The 18401-nt window shown below is 36.4% G+C and overlaps 3 protein-coding genes across 3 annotated transcripts; all 3 read right to left on the reverse strand.

The window, feature by feature from the left end:
• Nucleotides 1-274: 274 nt before the first annotated feature.
• LOC112798085 (probable aldo-keto reductase 2) lies at nucleotides 275-2559 on the reverse strand. The gene is made up of 5 exons (XM_025841258.2): nucleotides 2128-2559; nucleotides 1780-1983; nucleotides 1377-1549; nucleotides 1156-1258; nucleotides 275-773 (listed from the first exon to the last, which is right to left on the reverse strand). The coding sequence occupies exons 1-5, from the start codon at nucleotides 2338-2340 to the stop codon at nucleotides 435-437; spliced, it is 1032 nt and encodes a 343-aa protein (XP_025697043.1). The 5' UTR covers nucleotides 2341-2559; the 3' UTR covers nucleotides 275-434.
• Nucleotides 2560-2955: 396 nt separating this feature from the next.
• LOC112798088 (probable aldo-keto reductase 2) lies at nucleotides 2956-5229 on the reverse strand. Its single transcript, XM_025841261.3, has 5 exons — nucleotides 4857-5229; nucleotides 4312-4515; nucleotides 3980-4152; nucleotides 3756-3858; nucleotides 2956-3428 (listed from the first exon to the last, which is right to left on the reverse strand). Exons 1-5 carry the CDS (start codon nucleotides 5067-5069, stop codon nucleotides 3090-3092), a joined length of 1032 nt encoding a protein of 343 aa, XP_025697046.1. The 5' UTR covers nucleotides 5070-5229; the 3' UTR covers nucleotides 2956-3089.
• Nucleotides 5230-5959: 730 nt separating this feature from the next.
• On the reverse strand, nucleotides 5960-8421 carry LOC112798089 (probable aldo-keto reductase 2). Its single transcript, XM_025841262.2, has 6 exons — nucleotides 8379-8421; nucleotides 7986-8295; nucleotides 7561-7761; nucleotides 7101-7273; nucleotides 6749-6851; nucleotides 5960-6607 (listed from the first exon to the last, which is right to left on the reverse strand). Exons 2-6 carry the CDS (start codon nucleotides 8196-8198, stop codon nucleotides 6269-6271), a joined length of 1029 nt encoding a protein of 342 aa, XP_025697047.1. The 5' UTR covers nucleotides 8199-8295; nucleotides 8379-8421; the 3' UTR covers nucleotides 5960-6268.
• Between the last annotated feature and the right edge of the window lie 9980 nt (nucleotides 8422-18401).

The raw sequence follows: 18401 nt of genomic DNA on the forward strand, positions 1-18401 counted from the left end.
AATCCAATCGATTGATTTTCAAAGAAACACGATTTCACCGTCCTGGACGAACGTTACGGATCAAATATAATCTAAGTTTATTACGATCAATAGAAGATTTAATTCGTTATTGTTTTTGTTTTTGATTGTTAATAAACATAATAGATTAATAATAAAATAATAATTTATAAAATAAAAAATAATTTTTATGATTAAATAAAATATATGAGGTTAATTTGTAATTAAAATTAGAAAATGACTATTTAGCAGTTATTAAAAAAACTTAAAAAACATGTTTTGTTCTAGGACCATTTAATGGTCCAAACGTTCTGGGACCATCAAATCCGGTGCCTGATATCTTTATTTCAAAAGGGAAAACGTGTCCCAAAAACATTAAATACCAAAGGTGCAGGGCTATATATATCTATATCAGTATAAGCACTGATGCAACTTAACTAAACATCTTTCCAAGAAGAAAGTGGTGGAGTATCAGAGTTCTTCCATGTAGTTATATCACTTGCGTATCTATCACCCTTGACAGCATCCGCAGCAGCGAAGGACTCGAGTTCTGTCATTTCTTGCGGTGTAAGTTTCACAGACAAAGCACCAATGTTTTGGTTAAGATTGTCAATCTTGGTGGTTCCAGGAATGGGACACACATCATTTCCTTGGTGGTGAACCCATGCTAATGCAAGCTGCGACGGGGTGCATCCCTTCTTAGCTGCCATTTCATTAACCCTCTCAAATATAGTCTTGTTCTTCTCTAGGTTCTCAGGTTGGAATCTAGGCATATACTGCAGTAGAACACATAAGATAAGATTGATATGTAGGCACCAATGTAACCTTCTTATAACATGCAATATCAAGCTGTTTTGAGGAGGAAAAAGTAGAATCATAAACAAAATAGTTTTTACTATAATTAAATTGAATGCAGCACCATACACAAAGCTTAATCAAGGTAATTTACTGATTTATTTATCCATGGTGAATTGGTGATTGAGAAAACTGTATTCTGTTTAATGTCCTTGGTACTGGTTAAGCAATCCTATAACATCAGATTCAATCGATTATTTGCATTCAACTTTGAGTGACTATCTCTAGGTACAGAAACTAACAAGGATACTGAATTATGAAAATGCAAAAGTAATTAAAGCTATGGATTTATTTTACACAAACCTTTCTGAAGTCATTCTCAGACAAATTCTCAATCAATTTTGTTCCTGATGAAAGGAATCCTCTCCCAAGAGGACTATATGCCACAATTCCAATTCCAAGTTCCCTGGCAAGGAAAATATTTAGAACTTGCGAAAGGCTAGACTCAATATGATTATGATATATTAGAATTTCGAGTTAGAGAAGAAAAACTTAACATAAAGTCTTTACATTAAATCACACACCTGCAAGTTGGAACTATCTCTTCCTCAACATCTCTTGACCAAAGAGACCACTCCAACTGCACTGCTGTTATGGGATGAACAGCATGCGCTCTTCGGATTGTTGAAGCTGACGCCTCAGATAAACCAATGTATTTTATTTTTCCCTCCTCAACAAGCTTCTTAAGCTCCCCAATCTTAATTTGAAATTAAGAAAACAAAAGGAAAACATTTGAACTCACCAAACATGTACTATCATATATGTAACCAAATAGTCAAATTTCATTACTTTATCCTCTTTAACATTAACAATGATAGTGAAACTTGAAAGCAGAGAATTTTATGACAACAAATACATAGTATATTCTAATTTCTAAAGAACAATTGAGGTTCTCATATACAAAGTAGCACAGAGAAAGATTCAAACCGTGACTTCAATTGGAACACGAGTATCGATTCGATGTTGGTAATAGAGATCAATGCAATCAATGTCAAGCCTCTTCAAGCTTCCCTCACAAGCAGCTCTCACATATGATGGATCTCCACGGATCTCAACTTTAAAACCATCAGACATGCTGATTCCAAACTTGGTTGCCAATTCAACCTTCTCTCTCACCCCTCCCTTCAAAGCCTGTATAAAATTCCAAAGATCAAGTCTAGTGTGTATATTCAACCCTAATTTCTCTAATTCAGACCATGGATTAATACACCATAAAGAATCGAAGAATCAAAAGAAAACCAAAAAGGGTAGCTGAATCAAAGCTCAAGTTGGAACCTTTCCAAGTAGAATCTCGTTGGTGTGAGGACCATATACATCAGAGGTATCAAGGAATGTAACACCACTTTGTGCAGCATAGTGAATGAGAGAAATCATGTCAGGTTCTGGCTTTGGAGGTCCATAGAAAGCAGACATTCCCATGCATCCAAGTCCTTGCTGAGACACCTCCAAGCCCTGTGACCCCAGCTTCATTCTTCCAACTTTGGCCATGGCTGTGGTGTGATGCTGTGCTTCCAAAGAGTGATGAAGAATGTGTCTGTCTATTTGGATTCCCTGAACTGAAAGAATGCTCTAATTCTATGTCTTACTCATATAAACTACTTGTGATTGTAATTTAATCTTTATATAACAGTTGTCTCCGTTTATTGGCACTTCGCATAGAACTTTGGATAAAATTATACTTCTTCTGACTTGTAACCATCGAACTCTAGACCCACTTCGATATTTTCAGGGTAGCGACAGTGGGAAGTGGACCCCACTTTGATATTTTCTTAGTAGCATTGTAAAAGTTACTTTACACTTAGGATAATAGGACAAAGGACATGCTTGATTAGGGAAAAAAAAATACATCATTTTTATAGTTGAATTTTTAGGTATAAATAATGTTTTGTGGTTGCAGAATACACTTGTCTGGTTTTGGTATTTATATTTTATAAGTTTTTTTGCTTCAAAACATTTAAAAGTTGTATATTTGGTCTTAGTTATTTAAAAGGTTAAATGCTGACGCAACAAATTAAATGTTGCATACTTTGTTTTGTTAGACATGCATATGTACACACCTGAAGTTTTCTGCAATGTAGTTGGTTCAAATCAATAGCAAGAAACTTAGAAAGGTGAATGCAATCAAATTCCTTCGAAAAAAACAAGGGATGTTCCTTATCTGATATTAAGAATAACAAACCAATAACAAATAGCAAAGAGTTCAATAATATATAATAGTGTAAGTAATGCACTTAAATCTAAACAGGTTTCCAAGAAGAAAGTGGTGGAGTGTTAGCTTTCTTCCATGTAGTTATATTCTCCGGATATCTGTCACCCTTCACAGCATCCGTGGCAGCGAAGGACTCGAGTTCTGTCATTTCTTGTGGCGTAAGTTTCACAGACAAGGCAGCAATGTTTTGATTAAAGTTCTCAACTTTAGTGGTTCCAGGAATGGGGCACACATCATTTCCTTGGTGGTGAACCCATGCCAATGCAAGCTGAGATGGAGTGCATCCCTTCTTTGCCGCCATTTCATTGACCCTCTCGAATATAGTCTTGTTCTGCTCCAGGTTTTCTGGTTGGAATCTAGGCATAAACTGCAACAAGAACACAAGAATATGTCAGGTATCATTGATGGATATTTGAAAATTTTCCAAGGCAATATTCCAAACTATACTAATTTAGGCCATGGTGAATAAGAAATTTAATTCTTATTGATGTTTTTCAGTTAATGCAGATAAATACAGAAAATATCAATGAATTGTGCAAATAATATTAATAGGTATTGGTGAAGAAAACCAAGGTTAGAAGATGTGAATGTCACTCTCTCTAGGTACATACATAAGCAGAATCATGATAATTATGATTATAGAAATGCATATGTTAATTAACATGAATTTCTGTAATAGCAAGTATTGACAAACCTTTCGGTAGTCATCCTGAGACAAATTATCAAGCAACTTTGATCCGTTTGTAAAGAATCCGCGGCCAAGAGGACTATATGCAACAATTCCAATACCAAGTTCTCTGAGATGGAACAATTTTAGAAGCCATGAATTCAAACATTGTATCATGATGGTTTAGTCCTAGAAAGAGAATTGCTTGTTGACAAAAAACAAAATGAAATAATGGGATGGGATGAACACACCTGCATGTTGGAACTATTTCTTCCTCCACATCTCTTGACCAAAGAGACCATTCAATTTGAACAGCTGTGATGGGATGAACAGCATGTGCTCTTCTGATTGTTGAAGCTGAAGCCTCAGACAAACCAATGTATTTTACTTTTCCCTCCTCAACAAGTTTCTTAAGCTCTCCAATCTTAATGAAAATCACAAAGGAAAAAGAGTCAAGTCATTAGAGTATATACATGTATTTAACTTTTCATTAGAGTGAAAAACTAGTCTATAATCTATCTCTATTTTCATTGTTTCAATAACCTCAAAGAAGCAAAAGCCAAATCAAAGAGAAAATCCAAACCGTGACTTCAATTGGAACTTTAGTATCAATTTGATGTTGGTAATAGAGATCAATGCAATCAATATCAAGTCTCTTCAAGCTTCCTTCACAAGCAGCTCTGACGTATGCCGGATCGCCACGGCTACTGAATTTTCCATCATCAGAAAAGATTACTCCAAACTTGGTTGCAATTTCAGATTTCTCCCTCATCCCTCCCTTCAAAGCCTGTCTCCATGTATGTCACCAACTTAGTCATAGGATCATATGCATGCTCAAAGCAAAGCAAAACTTTTAACTAAATCAAAGACACATGATAAATAAAAAAAATACAAGCCAGACATCTCAAAATCATTCTAGAGAAGGAAACACATGATAAATGTTCATATCATATTAAGAAGTTAGTGGATCTAATTCAACTCCAAAAACTAGCTCATGATATTCAATTTTCTCTACTTTGTTTAATAGATGTCTGCTTTTATAGCTCAAACCAAAGATTTTTCATATCAGGAAAAGAGAATCAAAAGAAAAACCAAAAAGGGTAGGTGAATCAAAGTTCAAGTAGGAACCTTTCCAATAAGCATTTCATTGGTGTGAGGACCATAGAAATCAGAGGTGTCAAGGAATGTGACACCACTATGAATAGCATGGTGAATGAGAGCAATCATGTCAGGTTCTGGCTTTGGGGGTCCATAGAATGCAGACATTCCCATGCAACCAAGTCCTTGTTGAGACACCTCTAAGCCCTGTGACCCCAGCTTCATTCTTCCAACTTTAGCCATTGATCTGTTGTGATTGTGTGCTTCCAACTATGTTGCTGTCATATAAATAGGCTTAAGATTGTGAAACTGTTAAAGGATAAAATAAGATGAAAGTTGGTGACCGTTTCCTTGTTTGGTAAAAATGGTATATGTAAAATAAAATGAATGTCTTTCACTTCTGCTTTCCTTATTTGAAAGTTGTTTCTATATGGTTGTTTAATTCTACTGCTGACTTGTTCTAGTGTTCTACTGCTGAAGAAAATTGACAACTTGAATTTCAAAGAGTTGGTAACTTCCTGTAAAAATTTGATACTCAAAATATTATTTTATTGTCTTCACTCTTTATCATCTCTTTATAGTGGGGCAAGTGGATTGAACACTCCAATTTTTCAGCACCAAATAGTACTCCTGTTTGGGAAATGATATTTAAATCCTATTTTCATTTTCTTTCTTCTATTTCCATTGCTGCTTCTTCTTTCTTCTTATATTTTGTGCTTCATAGTTTATACGGTTGTTAACTCCTCATCATATTGAAATCAACAACAATCACTTTGGACAGGAGAACTTGTGAGCCTTTGACAGTAACATTAATCAAAGAGTGCATTGATCTTTATTTTTTGGTGATGTGTTTGATATTTATTTAAAACTAAATTATATTTTTCTGGTAGAGTAATCAAAAGATGAACTTCACCTTCTCTCAAATGTTAATAGGACCGTTCACTTAAAAATTTGCACTTTGACAGTTGAATACATGATCTGAAGAGAGCACCATACATGGAGCAACTTCTATTACTTAAAAATATATTGTTCAGATATTTCAGAAAAATTACAAATCCACATATCATTTGGTTGTGAAAATTCACTCCCAAATTAGTCAAAGATTATTATAATATGCAACTAAATAGTGCTAATTTCCAAGGCAACAATCACAATTCTTATTAGTAGTAAAAGATACATGCATATATATGTCATTGCTCCTTTTTCATGAACTGTTTTTGTTTTCCTAAGACATACATGTATACACATGAAGTTATTAGTAATGAAGTTGAAGCCATTTGAAAGGGAAAATCAACAAGAAACTTCAAAGGTTGATGCAACAAAATTCTACTAGAAAACTAGGTGTATCCCTCATACAGAATACATTATTAGGTACCAACACTCAAAATTAAACAACAAATACCAAAATACAAGGGTGCCTAATAGTACAAGTCATGACTTGATTAAACAGCCTTCCAAGAAGAAAGTGGTGGGGTATCAGAGGTCTTCCATGTAGCGATATCATTACCATATCTATCGCCTTTGACAGCATCCGCAGCAGCAAAGGACTCGAGCTCTGCCATTTCTTGTGGTGTAAGTTTCACAGACAAAGCACCAATGTTTTGATTAAAGTTCTCAACTTTAGTGGTTCCAGGAATGGGGCATACATCATTTCCTTGGTGGTGAACCCATGCCAATGCGAGCTGCGACGGGGTGCATCCCTTCTTTGCAGCCATTTCATTGACCCTCTCGAATATAGTCTTGTTCGCCTCCAAGTTCTCAGGTTGGAATCTAGGCATATTCTGCAACATAAGGCACAAGACATAAGAATATATCATTGTATCTGATGAACATTGAAATAATATATATACAAGGAAGGTTGAATATGAAAATGCATTAGTGATTGCCATGAATTTCTGAAATAATTAAGCAATCAGACAAACCTTCCGGTAGTCACCCTCAGGCAAATTCTCAATCAATTTTGATCCTGATGAAAGGAATCCTCTCCCAAGAGGACTATATGCAACAATTCCAATACCAAGTTCCCTGAAAGCAACAAATTTAGAAGCCATGAATATAGACATTGTATCATGTTGTCTTATCAGAAGTACTAAACAGAAAATTCTAAGGTAACATGACATGTTTCGGATATTAATTCGCAGACAGAGCTATAATGCACTGAGAAGAAATTGGTGCATTGATCTTAACATAATTTTGCACAGATAACTTCTATTGATTCTATATTACTGGATCATCATAGTCTATCAAACACCAAGTCATTCCCTTAAAACGCACCTGCAAGTTGGAATTATGTCTTCCTCGACATCTCTTGACCACAGCGACCACTCCAACTGCACGGCCGTTATGGGATGAACAGCATGTGCTCTTCTGATAGTTGAAGCTGAGGCCTCAGATAGACCAATGTACTTTATTTTTCCCTCCTCAACAAGCTTCTTAAGCTCACCAATCTTAATTAAAATTAAATAGGAAACGGGTTAGGCCACCATAAACAATTAGTATATTTTCATGATCTCATGTTGAAACTTGGAACTAGAAGCATTATAGATTTATAGGATTCTAAAAGTCAATTGGGATCTCATATAATTAAGAAAATAAGATAAAGATGATGTTCATTGAATTGGTCAAATTCTAGCACACTCCATGCTCTGGAAATGAGGTGATGAGTTCAAAGTATGTATACAAAAACTAATTCACACAAACATTTCTCAATCTAGAGCAAGAGAAAGGATCAAACCGTGACTTCAACCGGAACACTTGTATCGATTCGGTGTTGGTAATAGAGATCAATGCAATCAATATCAAGTCTCTTCAAGCTTCCTTCACAAGCAGCTCTCACATATGCTGGATCTCCACGAACCACAAATTTCCCCTCACTATAGGTGGCTCCGAATTTGGTTGCCAATTCAACCTTCTCTCTTATCCCTCCCTTCAAAGCCTGCCCCAAAATTTCATGATGCAGATAAACCATCACTTAGTCATTATCAAATAAAAAAGCCAAAGCAAACATTTAACATAAAAAGACATGATATCTCAACATATAAGGTCAATTTCAACAACATAGTATAGAAAGTAGAAACAGAAACAGACACTTGTAGCTAGGAGAAAGAAGCATCAAAAGAAAACAAAAAAGGGTATCTGAATCAAGGTTCAAGTAGGAACCTTTCCAAGTAGAATTTCATTGGTGTGAGGGCCATAGACATCAGAAGTGTCGAGGAAAGTGACCCCACTTTGAACAGCATGGTGAATGAGAGAAATCATGTCAGGTTCTGGCTTTGGAGGTCCATAGAAAGCAGACATTCCCATGCATCCAAGTCCTTGTTGAGACACTTCCAAGCCTTGTGACCCCAGCTTCATTCTTCCAACTTTAGCCATTGCTATGTTTGTGATGATGGTGTGTGCTTGCAACTATGATCAGTGTCCAAAGAGTGAATGAAGTATTTTGAATCCTGAGCTGTGTTGCTTAAATAGCCTGAAATTATTGCTAATTAATTATCATTCATTACAAATAATATATAATTTTTTATTGAAAAATTTAATAGAACATTGTTGCACCGCTTGTATGAATTACTCTTGACGTATGTTATTGCGTTAACTGTGCTTGAAATTTATTCATTTGACGTATGTACATACTTAAAATGTTGTCGTATTTGATATTGTTACCGACACTTTCAGCTTTAAGATGTTATGATTATTGTTGACTTTGACTTTTCTTATGTTTTTTAGTATTTAATATTTATAATTGGTTGATATTTCGATTGGGATTTGCCCCCGTAGAAATTCAGTTTTGAAAACCAAGTTCTATTTGGCTTCTCCTTAAAAAATTAGACAAGGTTTTTGGTAGCTTTATTATTATTATTATTATTATTATTATTATTATTATTAAGAAAAAAGATAAATAGGTCTTTAATTTTTTTATCTGCATACATTTAAGTTCTTAATGATTTGAAAATAGTCAAATACATTTAAATTTTTAACTTTTTTAAAATCTAAATATATCGATATCTCATGTTCACTTGGATGTATTAAACCCAACAAAAAAATCAAAAGTAATTTTCATTATAAAAACCTAGTTAATACAGGATTAATGACTTAAATGTATTTTTAAATTCTCAAAAACTTAAATATCCACCGACCAAAAAATCAGAGATCAATTTATGCTTTTCTCGTATTATTATTACTACGTGATTTTTGGAAACTTATTATTATTATTATTATTATTATTATTATTATTATTATTATTATTATTATTATTATTATTTTGAGGTCTTGTAGTAAGGTTATACACTTATACTAAACTAGATCACCATAATCCATAGGAATTCAAAATGTTTGGTTTATTGTTATTTCTAGTCTTGTCGTCGCGAATCGGAACTCTATTTAAGAGTTTATTATTGGCTAATGAGTTGGTGCATACATAAGTCAGGATTCAAACTTTTGACACTTGCTTAAACCGACTAATGAACTAACCACTAAACCAACCCAACTTGGTTAGTAAAAATATTTCTAAATAATTCGTCACGAACTTGATTTTAACCATGAGTTTAGGATCTAGTATTTTTGTAAGAAAATATTATTTATATACTAAAATTAGTTATCAAAATTAACTATCAATATATGTATATAAATACATATGTTATTTAATTTATTTTCAATAAGTATATATATTTTAATATATATTTTATAATAATGATCGATTTTTTAATGATTGATTTTGTTATATACCAAACATAGTTAATTTTTGTTTGTGTATAAAATTTAGGCTTAAATATATATATTTTTTTATCCACGGTATCCTTCCATCCGATAGGTCAAGGACTAACCCGTCGCGGATCTGACCAATTGATTGCTGCATGCACAATGTAGGATTTGAACCCCTGATATTTACTTAAGCGGATGAGTGAGCTGACCACTCATGTCACGACCCAATCTGGGTGTGACTGGCGCTTAGAAAAATCTTCCCAATCAAGCCTCAGAAATCGATATTACAGAAAACAGAATAAATAAAATTTTCATTTATACTAAAAGGCAATACATTCTCAGCATCATATTTAAAACATACTCAGCATATTTACAGAAAATTTGACTTTAATATTTACAGCAAAGCATGGTCTATTAGTTTCATCTACTAGAATATTTACAAAGCAACATATTCAAGTCACTAAAGTCGGATCCTACTTGTGTCACTTGGAGCAGTTTAAAACTATTTACACAAAACATTAAGCCATTGAATAGTAAAGAGCTCACCAACACAAACAAAACTAGAGCAGAACGGATAAAGTTGGATTAGGATCAAGGCCCATATCTCAAAAAAATGAAAGAATAATAGAATGAGTTTTGCAACTCAATGAGTAAATAGAGCATTCATAATCCCACGAGAAACAATTGTATAAATAATTAATTTTTAGTCAAAATAAATTCACTTTAATAATAGCGTTAAAAATATAGTCAAACATAATGATAATTATTTATATACATCAAATATTCAAACGAACTTTCTTATTTTATATAAATATAAACGAAAGGTTATCTAATTCAAAAAAGTCAAAATAACAGACAGAAATCACACTTAGATTGTTTTTCTTTGTGTGAATTCTGAAACAAATATGCTCTACTGATTTTGTGGATATGAAACAGACAAGTACCATTTTTCATTCATATGTACGTAAAAGTACAATTATATATTGACATGGGTGCACCAAGTCTAGCGCTTACTGCCGCTAGCTGCAATTTCTGTCATAGAGCCTTCCAAAATATTTTGACATACGAATCATGATCAAACTAAAGTTGTCAAACAAATCAATAAATGCATTATCAATTCAGAATACTAACTTTAGATTCAAAGTGTATATGCAAGATAATATTTACTTTATAATTTAATTCTCAAATGACAATTTTAGTAAGAGTGAATACTCCACCCGGCCCCTGACAATTACCTCGAAAGGACAACGAGGTCCCAAAAGAAAATAACCAACTCGGTCCCTGATTTTTTTTTGGGACTGGTTAGCTCTTGTGCTAAAAAAAATAACATTGACTTTTTTTTTGCATAAGGGTCTCGTTGTCCTTCTGAAGTAGTTGTCAGAGGTTGGGTTGGATTTTTTTTTTGTTAAGGGCCTCGTTGTCTTTTGAGGTAATTGTCAGAGGCTGTTTAGAGTTTTTTTCCTTTTATTAATTTCAACACAAAATATTATGTCTCAAGTGAAATTTTTTTCGTAAAATATTTAACATAAACATCATGTTGACAAATAAGTTAGTAAATAATTAAATAATAAATTTTAAAATTATTTTTAATAATTATAAAAATGATACAATGCTAAAATTTAACTACGGATACAAAATTTACTCAGACTAAAATCCAAGAGAAAAAATTTTACTCCACAGATTCCAATAAGTAAAAAGAATGATTTCTTTGAGAATCTAATATCACAAACATAACAATAATAATTCTAATAAATTAATCTTAACATCAATTAATATAATATAACCTATATACCCAAAAATTTCAAATTCTATTTTTATATATCCAAAAATTTTAAATTTTATTTTATTCTAATTCTAAATTTTTAAATTTATTAATACTTATCACTATAAATAAGATAAAAATTAAAAATATAAGTAATTATCAAATTAAAGAGTCATCTTAATTGAATTAAAGGTGATTTTTTTTTTATAAATTTAGACTACTTTAGTGGAGTTTTGAAAGTCAACATAAGAGAATATACTAAATAGGGTATAATAGAGTTGGAATAGAAGAAGAATAGTAAAATTAATTGAAATAAAGTGTGTGAAATTAAAACATGAGGGAGGGAAGATCAGCACAGTAGCATTGGCGGTGAAGGATTCTGAAATGATGTAATAATTATTTTTTTTTTTGGTTAAGGTAAGGGGCCAGAAGCCCAAACAACAAAAGGAACTACACTAAATTAATCATTCTGGGCCAAGAGGTGCCAGTAATATCACTAAGTACCCAAAGATCGCTCCCTGGAGGAGGGGAATTCCATACCATGAGGCTTTGTTCTTGTGCCGCTCCAAGATTGGCGAGAAAATCTGCACAACCGTTTGCTTCGCGATAAACGTGCTCAATCCTAACTTGCCAACCCCTGTCAAGGAGCTCGCTGATCCTGTAGTAGAGGACCGACCCAGAATTCCTCTTCAAGGAAGGATTTTTGACACTGTTTACTACTGCACTTGAGTCACAATCAAGCCAAATTCTTCTGAACCCCATCGTCCAGGCTATTTCCAGGCCGGTGTATACCCCCCAAAGCTCAGCAAGGTGTGCGGAACAGACACCCAGATTTCTGGAAAAACCCATGATCCATCTTCCTTCACTATTTCTTAGAATACCACCGCATCCCGCCCTCCTTGGATTATCTTTTACTGCCCCATCTGTGTTAATTTTAATCCAATTACTTTGTGGGGGTTGCCACTTGATACTGATAGTCATTCTCCTGTGAGTATTGGTCCCAACGAGATACTTCTCAAAGGCTTTTTGAATGGTGTTAACATAATCCTGAATAAGATTGTACGCTACCACTGGTCTCTTGAAGGATCTTTGGAATATTTCCATATTTCTCCAATTCCAAATCCTCCAACAAGCAACCATATAGATACTAATCCATTCCGCTTGAATCGAGCAACCCCAATCCTTGTTCAAACACTCATGGAACCAATCAGACGTTGGAATGGAAAAGAACTCCAACGCTAACTCGCTTCTAACCAGCTTTTTCCAGATAACCTTTGCCCCCTCGCAATCTCTCAAAACATGCATAGTGTCTTCAACTTGATTTGTGCAATAATGGCAGAGGGGGGAAGTCCCATACCATTTACTCCTTCTGTAGTTAGTGATCAATCTACCATGTATGGCTTGCCACATGAATATTTTTATTCTTTGAGGGCCGTGCCATTTCCAAATCTTCTTCCACACATTGCTGGTACCAATAGGAGGTTGGATAATAGCTTTATAAGCTTCTCTAACTGAGAATCTTCCATCTGAGGAATTCTTCCATGCTCTGCTATCAGGAGGATCTGAGGGTCTAGGGGCAGGGATGGCTTTAATTAAGGGAATGCACTCTGTCTCAATTACAGAGTTGAGCACCTCCAAGTTCCATTCTCCCTCTGAGTTCACATAATTCTGGGCACTTGCATCCATATCTTCAATTTGCACGTTAGGCCTAATATGGTCCGCAAGGCACCCATCCATGTTAAGCCATTTATCCTTCCAAAATTTGGTATTTTCCCCGTTGCCAATTCTGTGAACAATATTCTCCTCAAAGGTTGGCCATACTTGCTGCAAAGCTCTCCAAAGGTTGGAGCATCCCACTGTAGGGTTATGAGGTCTATTAGTGTCCCCATTACAATACTTATACCATAACACCCTCGCCCACAAAGTGTCAGGATCTTCGTTCAAATTCCAACAAATTTTAAACAAGAAGGCTTGATTCATCACTTCCAGCCTTTTGAACCCCAAGCCTCCAGCATCCTTCGGGAGACAGAGGGTTTCCCAACTAATGAGATGCACCCTGCGGTGATTTTCGTCCGAACCCCAAACAAAATTACGTTGAGCTTTCTCCACTTTGCTGCAAATGCCTTTTGGCAATTTGCTGTGTTGCATCGCAAAATTGGCAATCGGGCCAATAGAAGATTGAGCTAGCACTACCCTTCCCGCTATGGACAAGCTTTTCTGCTTCCATCCCTTGAGTTTATTCTTCACCTTGTCTAGAATGTGCCCATAATTTCTCTTGCTATCCCGTCCCTCCACAATATAAGATCCCAAATACCTTCCAATCTCTTTTGTTTCTTTATAGCCTGCCTCTTTAACAATCATTTCTCTACACTCATTATTCACCTTTTTTGAGAAGAAGATTTGTGTTTTCTGGGCATTGATCACTTGACCCGAGGCCTCACAAAAAATTTCAAGACATTTCTTGATGTTACGAATTTGTCCCTGAGAAGCTTCAGCAAACAACATGATGTCATCGGCAAACATCAAGTGGGATATAAGAGGTCCGTTTCTCCCAACACGGAAAGGAATCCACTGCCCCTCATTTACCATGTCCTCAATCAGATGAGACAGCCTATCGATACATATGACAAAGATATATGGTGAAAGAGGGTCACCTTGGCGGATGCCGCAAGTTGGAGAGAAGACATTAGTTTTTTCCCCATTCCACAAAACTTGAAAGCTGGTCGACCTAATGCAATTCATAATGACACTGATAAGCTCTGGAGGTATTGAGTAATCTTGAAGACATCTCTCAATGAAGTTCCAACTAAGTCTATCATAGGCCTTTTCTAGGTCAATTTTGATCGCCATGTGCCCATGCTTAGCTGCTGACTTCCTCATCGAATGGATGATCTCATGTGCGATAATAATGTTATCTTGAATTTTTCTACCCGGGATAAAGCTAGACTGAGCAGGAGATATACGGTTATTCAAGGTGGTTTTGATCCTATTAGCCAAAATCTTTGTTATGGTCTTGTAAGATACATTACAAAGAGAGATTGGGCGAAATTGATTCACAAACTCAGGGTGGTCCACTTTAGGAATGAGAGTCAGGAGAGTGTTATTCACATCCTTGATGCCGCTTGGGTTCCTCCATGAGTCCAATACAAAATTAATGACACTGCTTCCAACTACCTGCCAATTTTCTTTAAAGAATCCTGCCGGGAGTCCATCATCTCCGGGAGCTTTGAGGGATCCCATAGCAAAAATTGCATCCTCAATTTCCTTTTTGTTGACGAATTGACTCAGGTTGTGTATCTCCCCATCTTCCATCGGGGGGTAGAAGGTTGTGGTGTTGATCACACTATTTCTTCTAGGGTATTTGTCCTGGAAAAGGTTTTGGAAATACTGACAAACATGACTTTTTAGAGCTTCGTGGTCTTCCATCCAGACCCCACTATCATCCCTCAGCTTTAAAATCTTGTTCCTCCTCCTCCTAATGATGGTTTTGGTGTGGTAATATCGCGTGTTGCGGTCCCCTTCCACAATCCAGTTCTCCCTCGATTTTTGGAGCCAAAACGTTTGCTCCCTATCAAGAATAGCTTCTAGCTCGCCATTGAGCCTTTCCTCCAAACTATCCAAAAATTCACTCTTCCCATATCTGGGTGAGTTTTGGATGCCTCGAAGCCTGTTCAAGATGGTTCTTTTTTGCTTAAACAGATGCCCAAAATTATCCCGATTCCACAATTTAATTTTTTCCACAAAAGAGCTGATGGCACTAGTCAAATGGTGGTTGCCGAGCCAGGCTTGTCTAATAAAGGGTTGGAAGTCATGGTGTTGCATCCACATAAACTCAAATCTGAATGGTTTTTCCCTAGGGTGATTGTGCGTACCTTTGCATTTAATGAGGATAGGGTGATGATCCGACCTAACCCTTGGCAAAGTATCTACCACCGCTTCCTGGAATCTGAGTCTCCAATCCACATTGCACAAAGCTCTGTCCAGACGTTTGAAAATACGCTCCCCATTTTGCCAAACTGGTCCTCTCCAAGTAAATTTTGTGCCATTAAAACCCAAATCAATAAGACTGCAACGGTCAATCCACTCTGTAAACCTCCTAATTTGAGCTTTATCTGGAGGAGCCCCACCCTTTTTCTCATCTATTCTTCCAATATCATTGAAGTCTCCACAAAGTAACCAGGGGCCTTGGACTGTGTCTGCAATGTCGCTAATGAAGCTCCTAATTTCTCTTCTCTTGGTCTCCTGAGGACTAGCGTATACCACGGTTAGATTCCAATGCTCCATACCATTCTCAATCTGAACGTGCAAGGCTTGGTTATGCCTGCTAATTTCTTGAATGTGAAAATTTGGGTTATTCCACAAAAGCCAGATCCCTCCAGAGAAGCCTTGGGCATCCACCGTCAGATGAAAATTGAAGCCACAATTCTGAATAGATCTCTTTGCTACTTCTCCGCCACACTTGGTCTCCTGAATCGCAACCAAGTCAGGTTTAAATTGCTGAGTATATTCCTTTAATGTTTTTGCAAAGCTTGGGCCAGCAGCCCCTCTAGCATTCCAAGAAAAAATGATCATTAAGACTTATTTTTAAAGAAGCCCAAAGCTTCAAGGATCCAAAATTCAGAGACAAGTTAAACCATGATTGGCCCAACTAGGCCATGTGCACATCGTTCCCCTTCGGGGCTTCTCTTTTTCCCCATTCCACTATTGTCGTAGTCCCTTCGGCCATGACTTCGTCCAGATCCGAGCCCGAAAGGAAAGGTTGCCTTGGGTCTGGGGGTTTTGGATCCATACAAAGGTCCACTTGGGTCTCCAACACCATATGAGTGTCAGATGTCTCTAAAGATTGAGACACATGCGATAAGATTGGGCTGGGGGTAGGGTCAGAAATGGGGGCTATAATATGGGCTTGATGGGTCATGGGCTGTCTTAGGGACAGTTGAGGGGTTGGCTGTGATGAGGCTGGAGTAGCTTGGTGGTGTTGTTGTGAATAAGTTGGGCTTTGGGGTTTGCGTTTGGATGATTGGGCTAGGTTTGGATGGTCAGAAGGATATTCATCATTGATCTGCACTGAAGTGGTAGCCTTGGCCTTTCTCATTTGGGAACCTGTTAGAAATTCCTTCGAAACAATCTCAGCCTGCTTCCTAACAGGGGACACATTGTTTTTCTGAAGACTGCCTTGATCATGCATTGGTTGGTCCCCTTTGTCCTTTTCTGCCAGAATCTCGTACCTTCCTTTTTCCTCCACTGCCTCTATTTTGTCTCTTTCGCTTTTATGCTTCGACCCACTACTTATGTTGGAGGTGTCCTTATTAGTGGGTGTTCTTCTTGTCCTTTTCTGCTTTTGTACTATCATCCATACACCAAAATTTTGGCTTGTTACAATGACTTCTTTACCCTTGTCGTTACATTTCCCTCCTTCTTTGTTCATAGGATCAGCCTGCATCTCTTCCGTCGGAGTATTCTTTTCTGCTTCTTGATGCTGCACTTCTTTAGCCTTTCCTCCCTTACCTTCTTGATTGGTATTAGCCATGCAACTATCACTCACATGGCCAAACCTTCCACAACTGAAGCATACCATATGCAGGCCCTCATATTCTATGTAGAATCTTTTTCCATTCACCAAGTAGGAGGCTTCCAAGGGCTTGCTCAAGTCTAGTTCAACACAGAGTCTCGCGAACTTACCCCGGGATTGATTCGCTGTGTTCATGTCGACTTTAAGCGTCTTACCAATCTGATCACCTACTGTCCCCAGGAAACGCTTGTCGTAGTATTCAATGGGAAGGTCTGGGAGCCTAATCCAAGCTGCCACCTTATTGATGGTAGTTCCGAAGGGGTTGAAGTCTGGGGTCCAACTTCTTATCGTTAGATAATGATCGAAAAGTAGCCAGGGACCTCCTTCCATCACATGCCAGTAATCTTCTTCATTAAACAATCTCACCACATAGAAGTCATTACCAACATCGATGAGGTCCATGCCTCCTGACTTGGCCCACATGGTGTCTAACCTTCTTTTCAGCACTCCATACGTAATCTGCCTCCCCAGGAGTTTCACTATCAACGTGTGTTTCCAAGGCTTCTCTAACCTTTTCTTCTCTGTTTTATTAACTGTAATACTGATGGTGCCGTTAGGGAGTCTTTCAACAGAAATTGATGGTTGACGGTTGGCCTCCTTTCTCTCCTTCTTTAGAGCGTCTCTTTGCATCTGGCTCATATTGAAAAGCTCTTCCATCGGTATTTGCTCTTCCGTTTCCTCTTCAGAATCATCTGATGAACTCCTATCAGAGTCAGACTCTTCGTCATCCGATCTTGGTTCTGCACTTCCATTCATAACAAGATCGGCATACGTTCTTCTTTTGCCATTAGTTCCCACAAAAGACGTTTTCTCGCACATCCACTCCTCTTCTCTAGCTATCCTTGATGTCTCCCCTTTAAATTCTCCTCTGTCATTACGGAGTTTCTTTTTGCTTCGTTGCAGTTGATCCGCTTCTTCAGCGGTAGTTACCGGTGAATTCATGGGAAGGGTTTTTCGATTCCAGTGTCCTACGATTCCAGTGGCTGGTCAAGTGTAATATCGTGCGCTGGATAATTTACTATGAGGTTTGTACTTTGTGGCCCATTTCAATTGGCATGAGTGATATGTAATAATTATAATATGTGTGTATTGCTGAATTGAAGTGTTTGTGTGCCAATGGAGTAGAAGGAAAAAAAAAGAAAGACTATGGGCTTGGTCCATAGTGTTTTTGTTTTTTGTTTTCATTATTAGAGACTAAGTCAACCAAATTGGTTAAATAGGCTTAAATATTAATTGGCTAGTTTTGGAAAATAAAATATATATTAGGTTGAAACCCAACTAAAAGCCCAATAAAAAATGGAAAGACCATAAAAGTTTGCTCAAGAATCTTTTTTAGAGATCGAACACAACGATTATTTTCACTTCTATTTCGTACATCTTAAGTTTTTAACGAATTTATTTTTATTATTAAACAAAATAAAATATAACATCACACGATATATGTTTTACATCCCATTTAATCATGAAATATGCGTCAATTTATTATTTTTATCAGAAATAAAATAAGTATAAATAATATTTTAATTATTTTAATATGTAGTGC

Source organism: Arachis hypogaea, chromosome 14 (genome assembly GCF_003086295.3).
Source record: "Arachis hypogaea cultivar Tifrunner chromosome 14, arahy.Tifrunner.gnm2.J5K5, whole genome shotgun sequence".
NCBI classification, from domain to species: domain Eukaryota; kingdom Viridiplantae; phylum Streptophyta; class Magnoliopsida; order Fabales; family Fabaceae; genus Arachis; species Arachis hypogaea.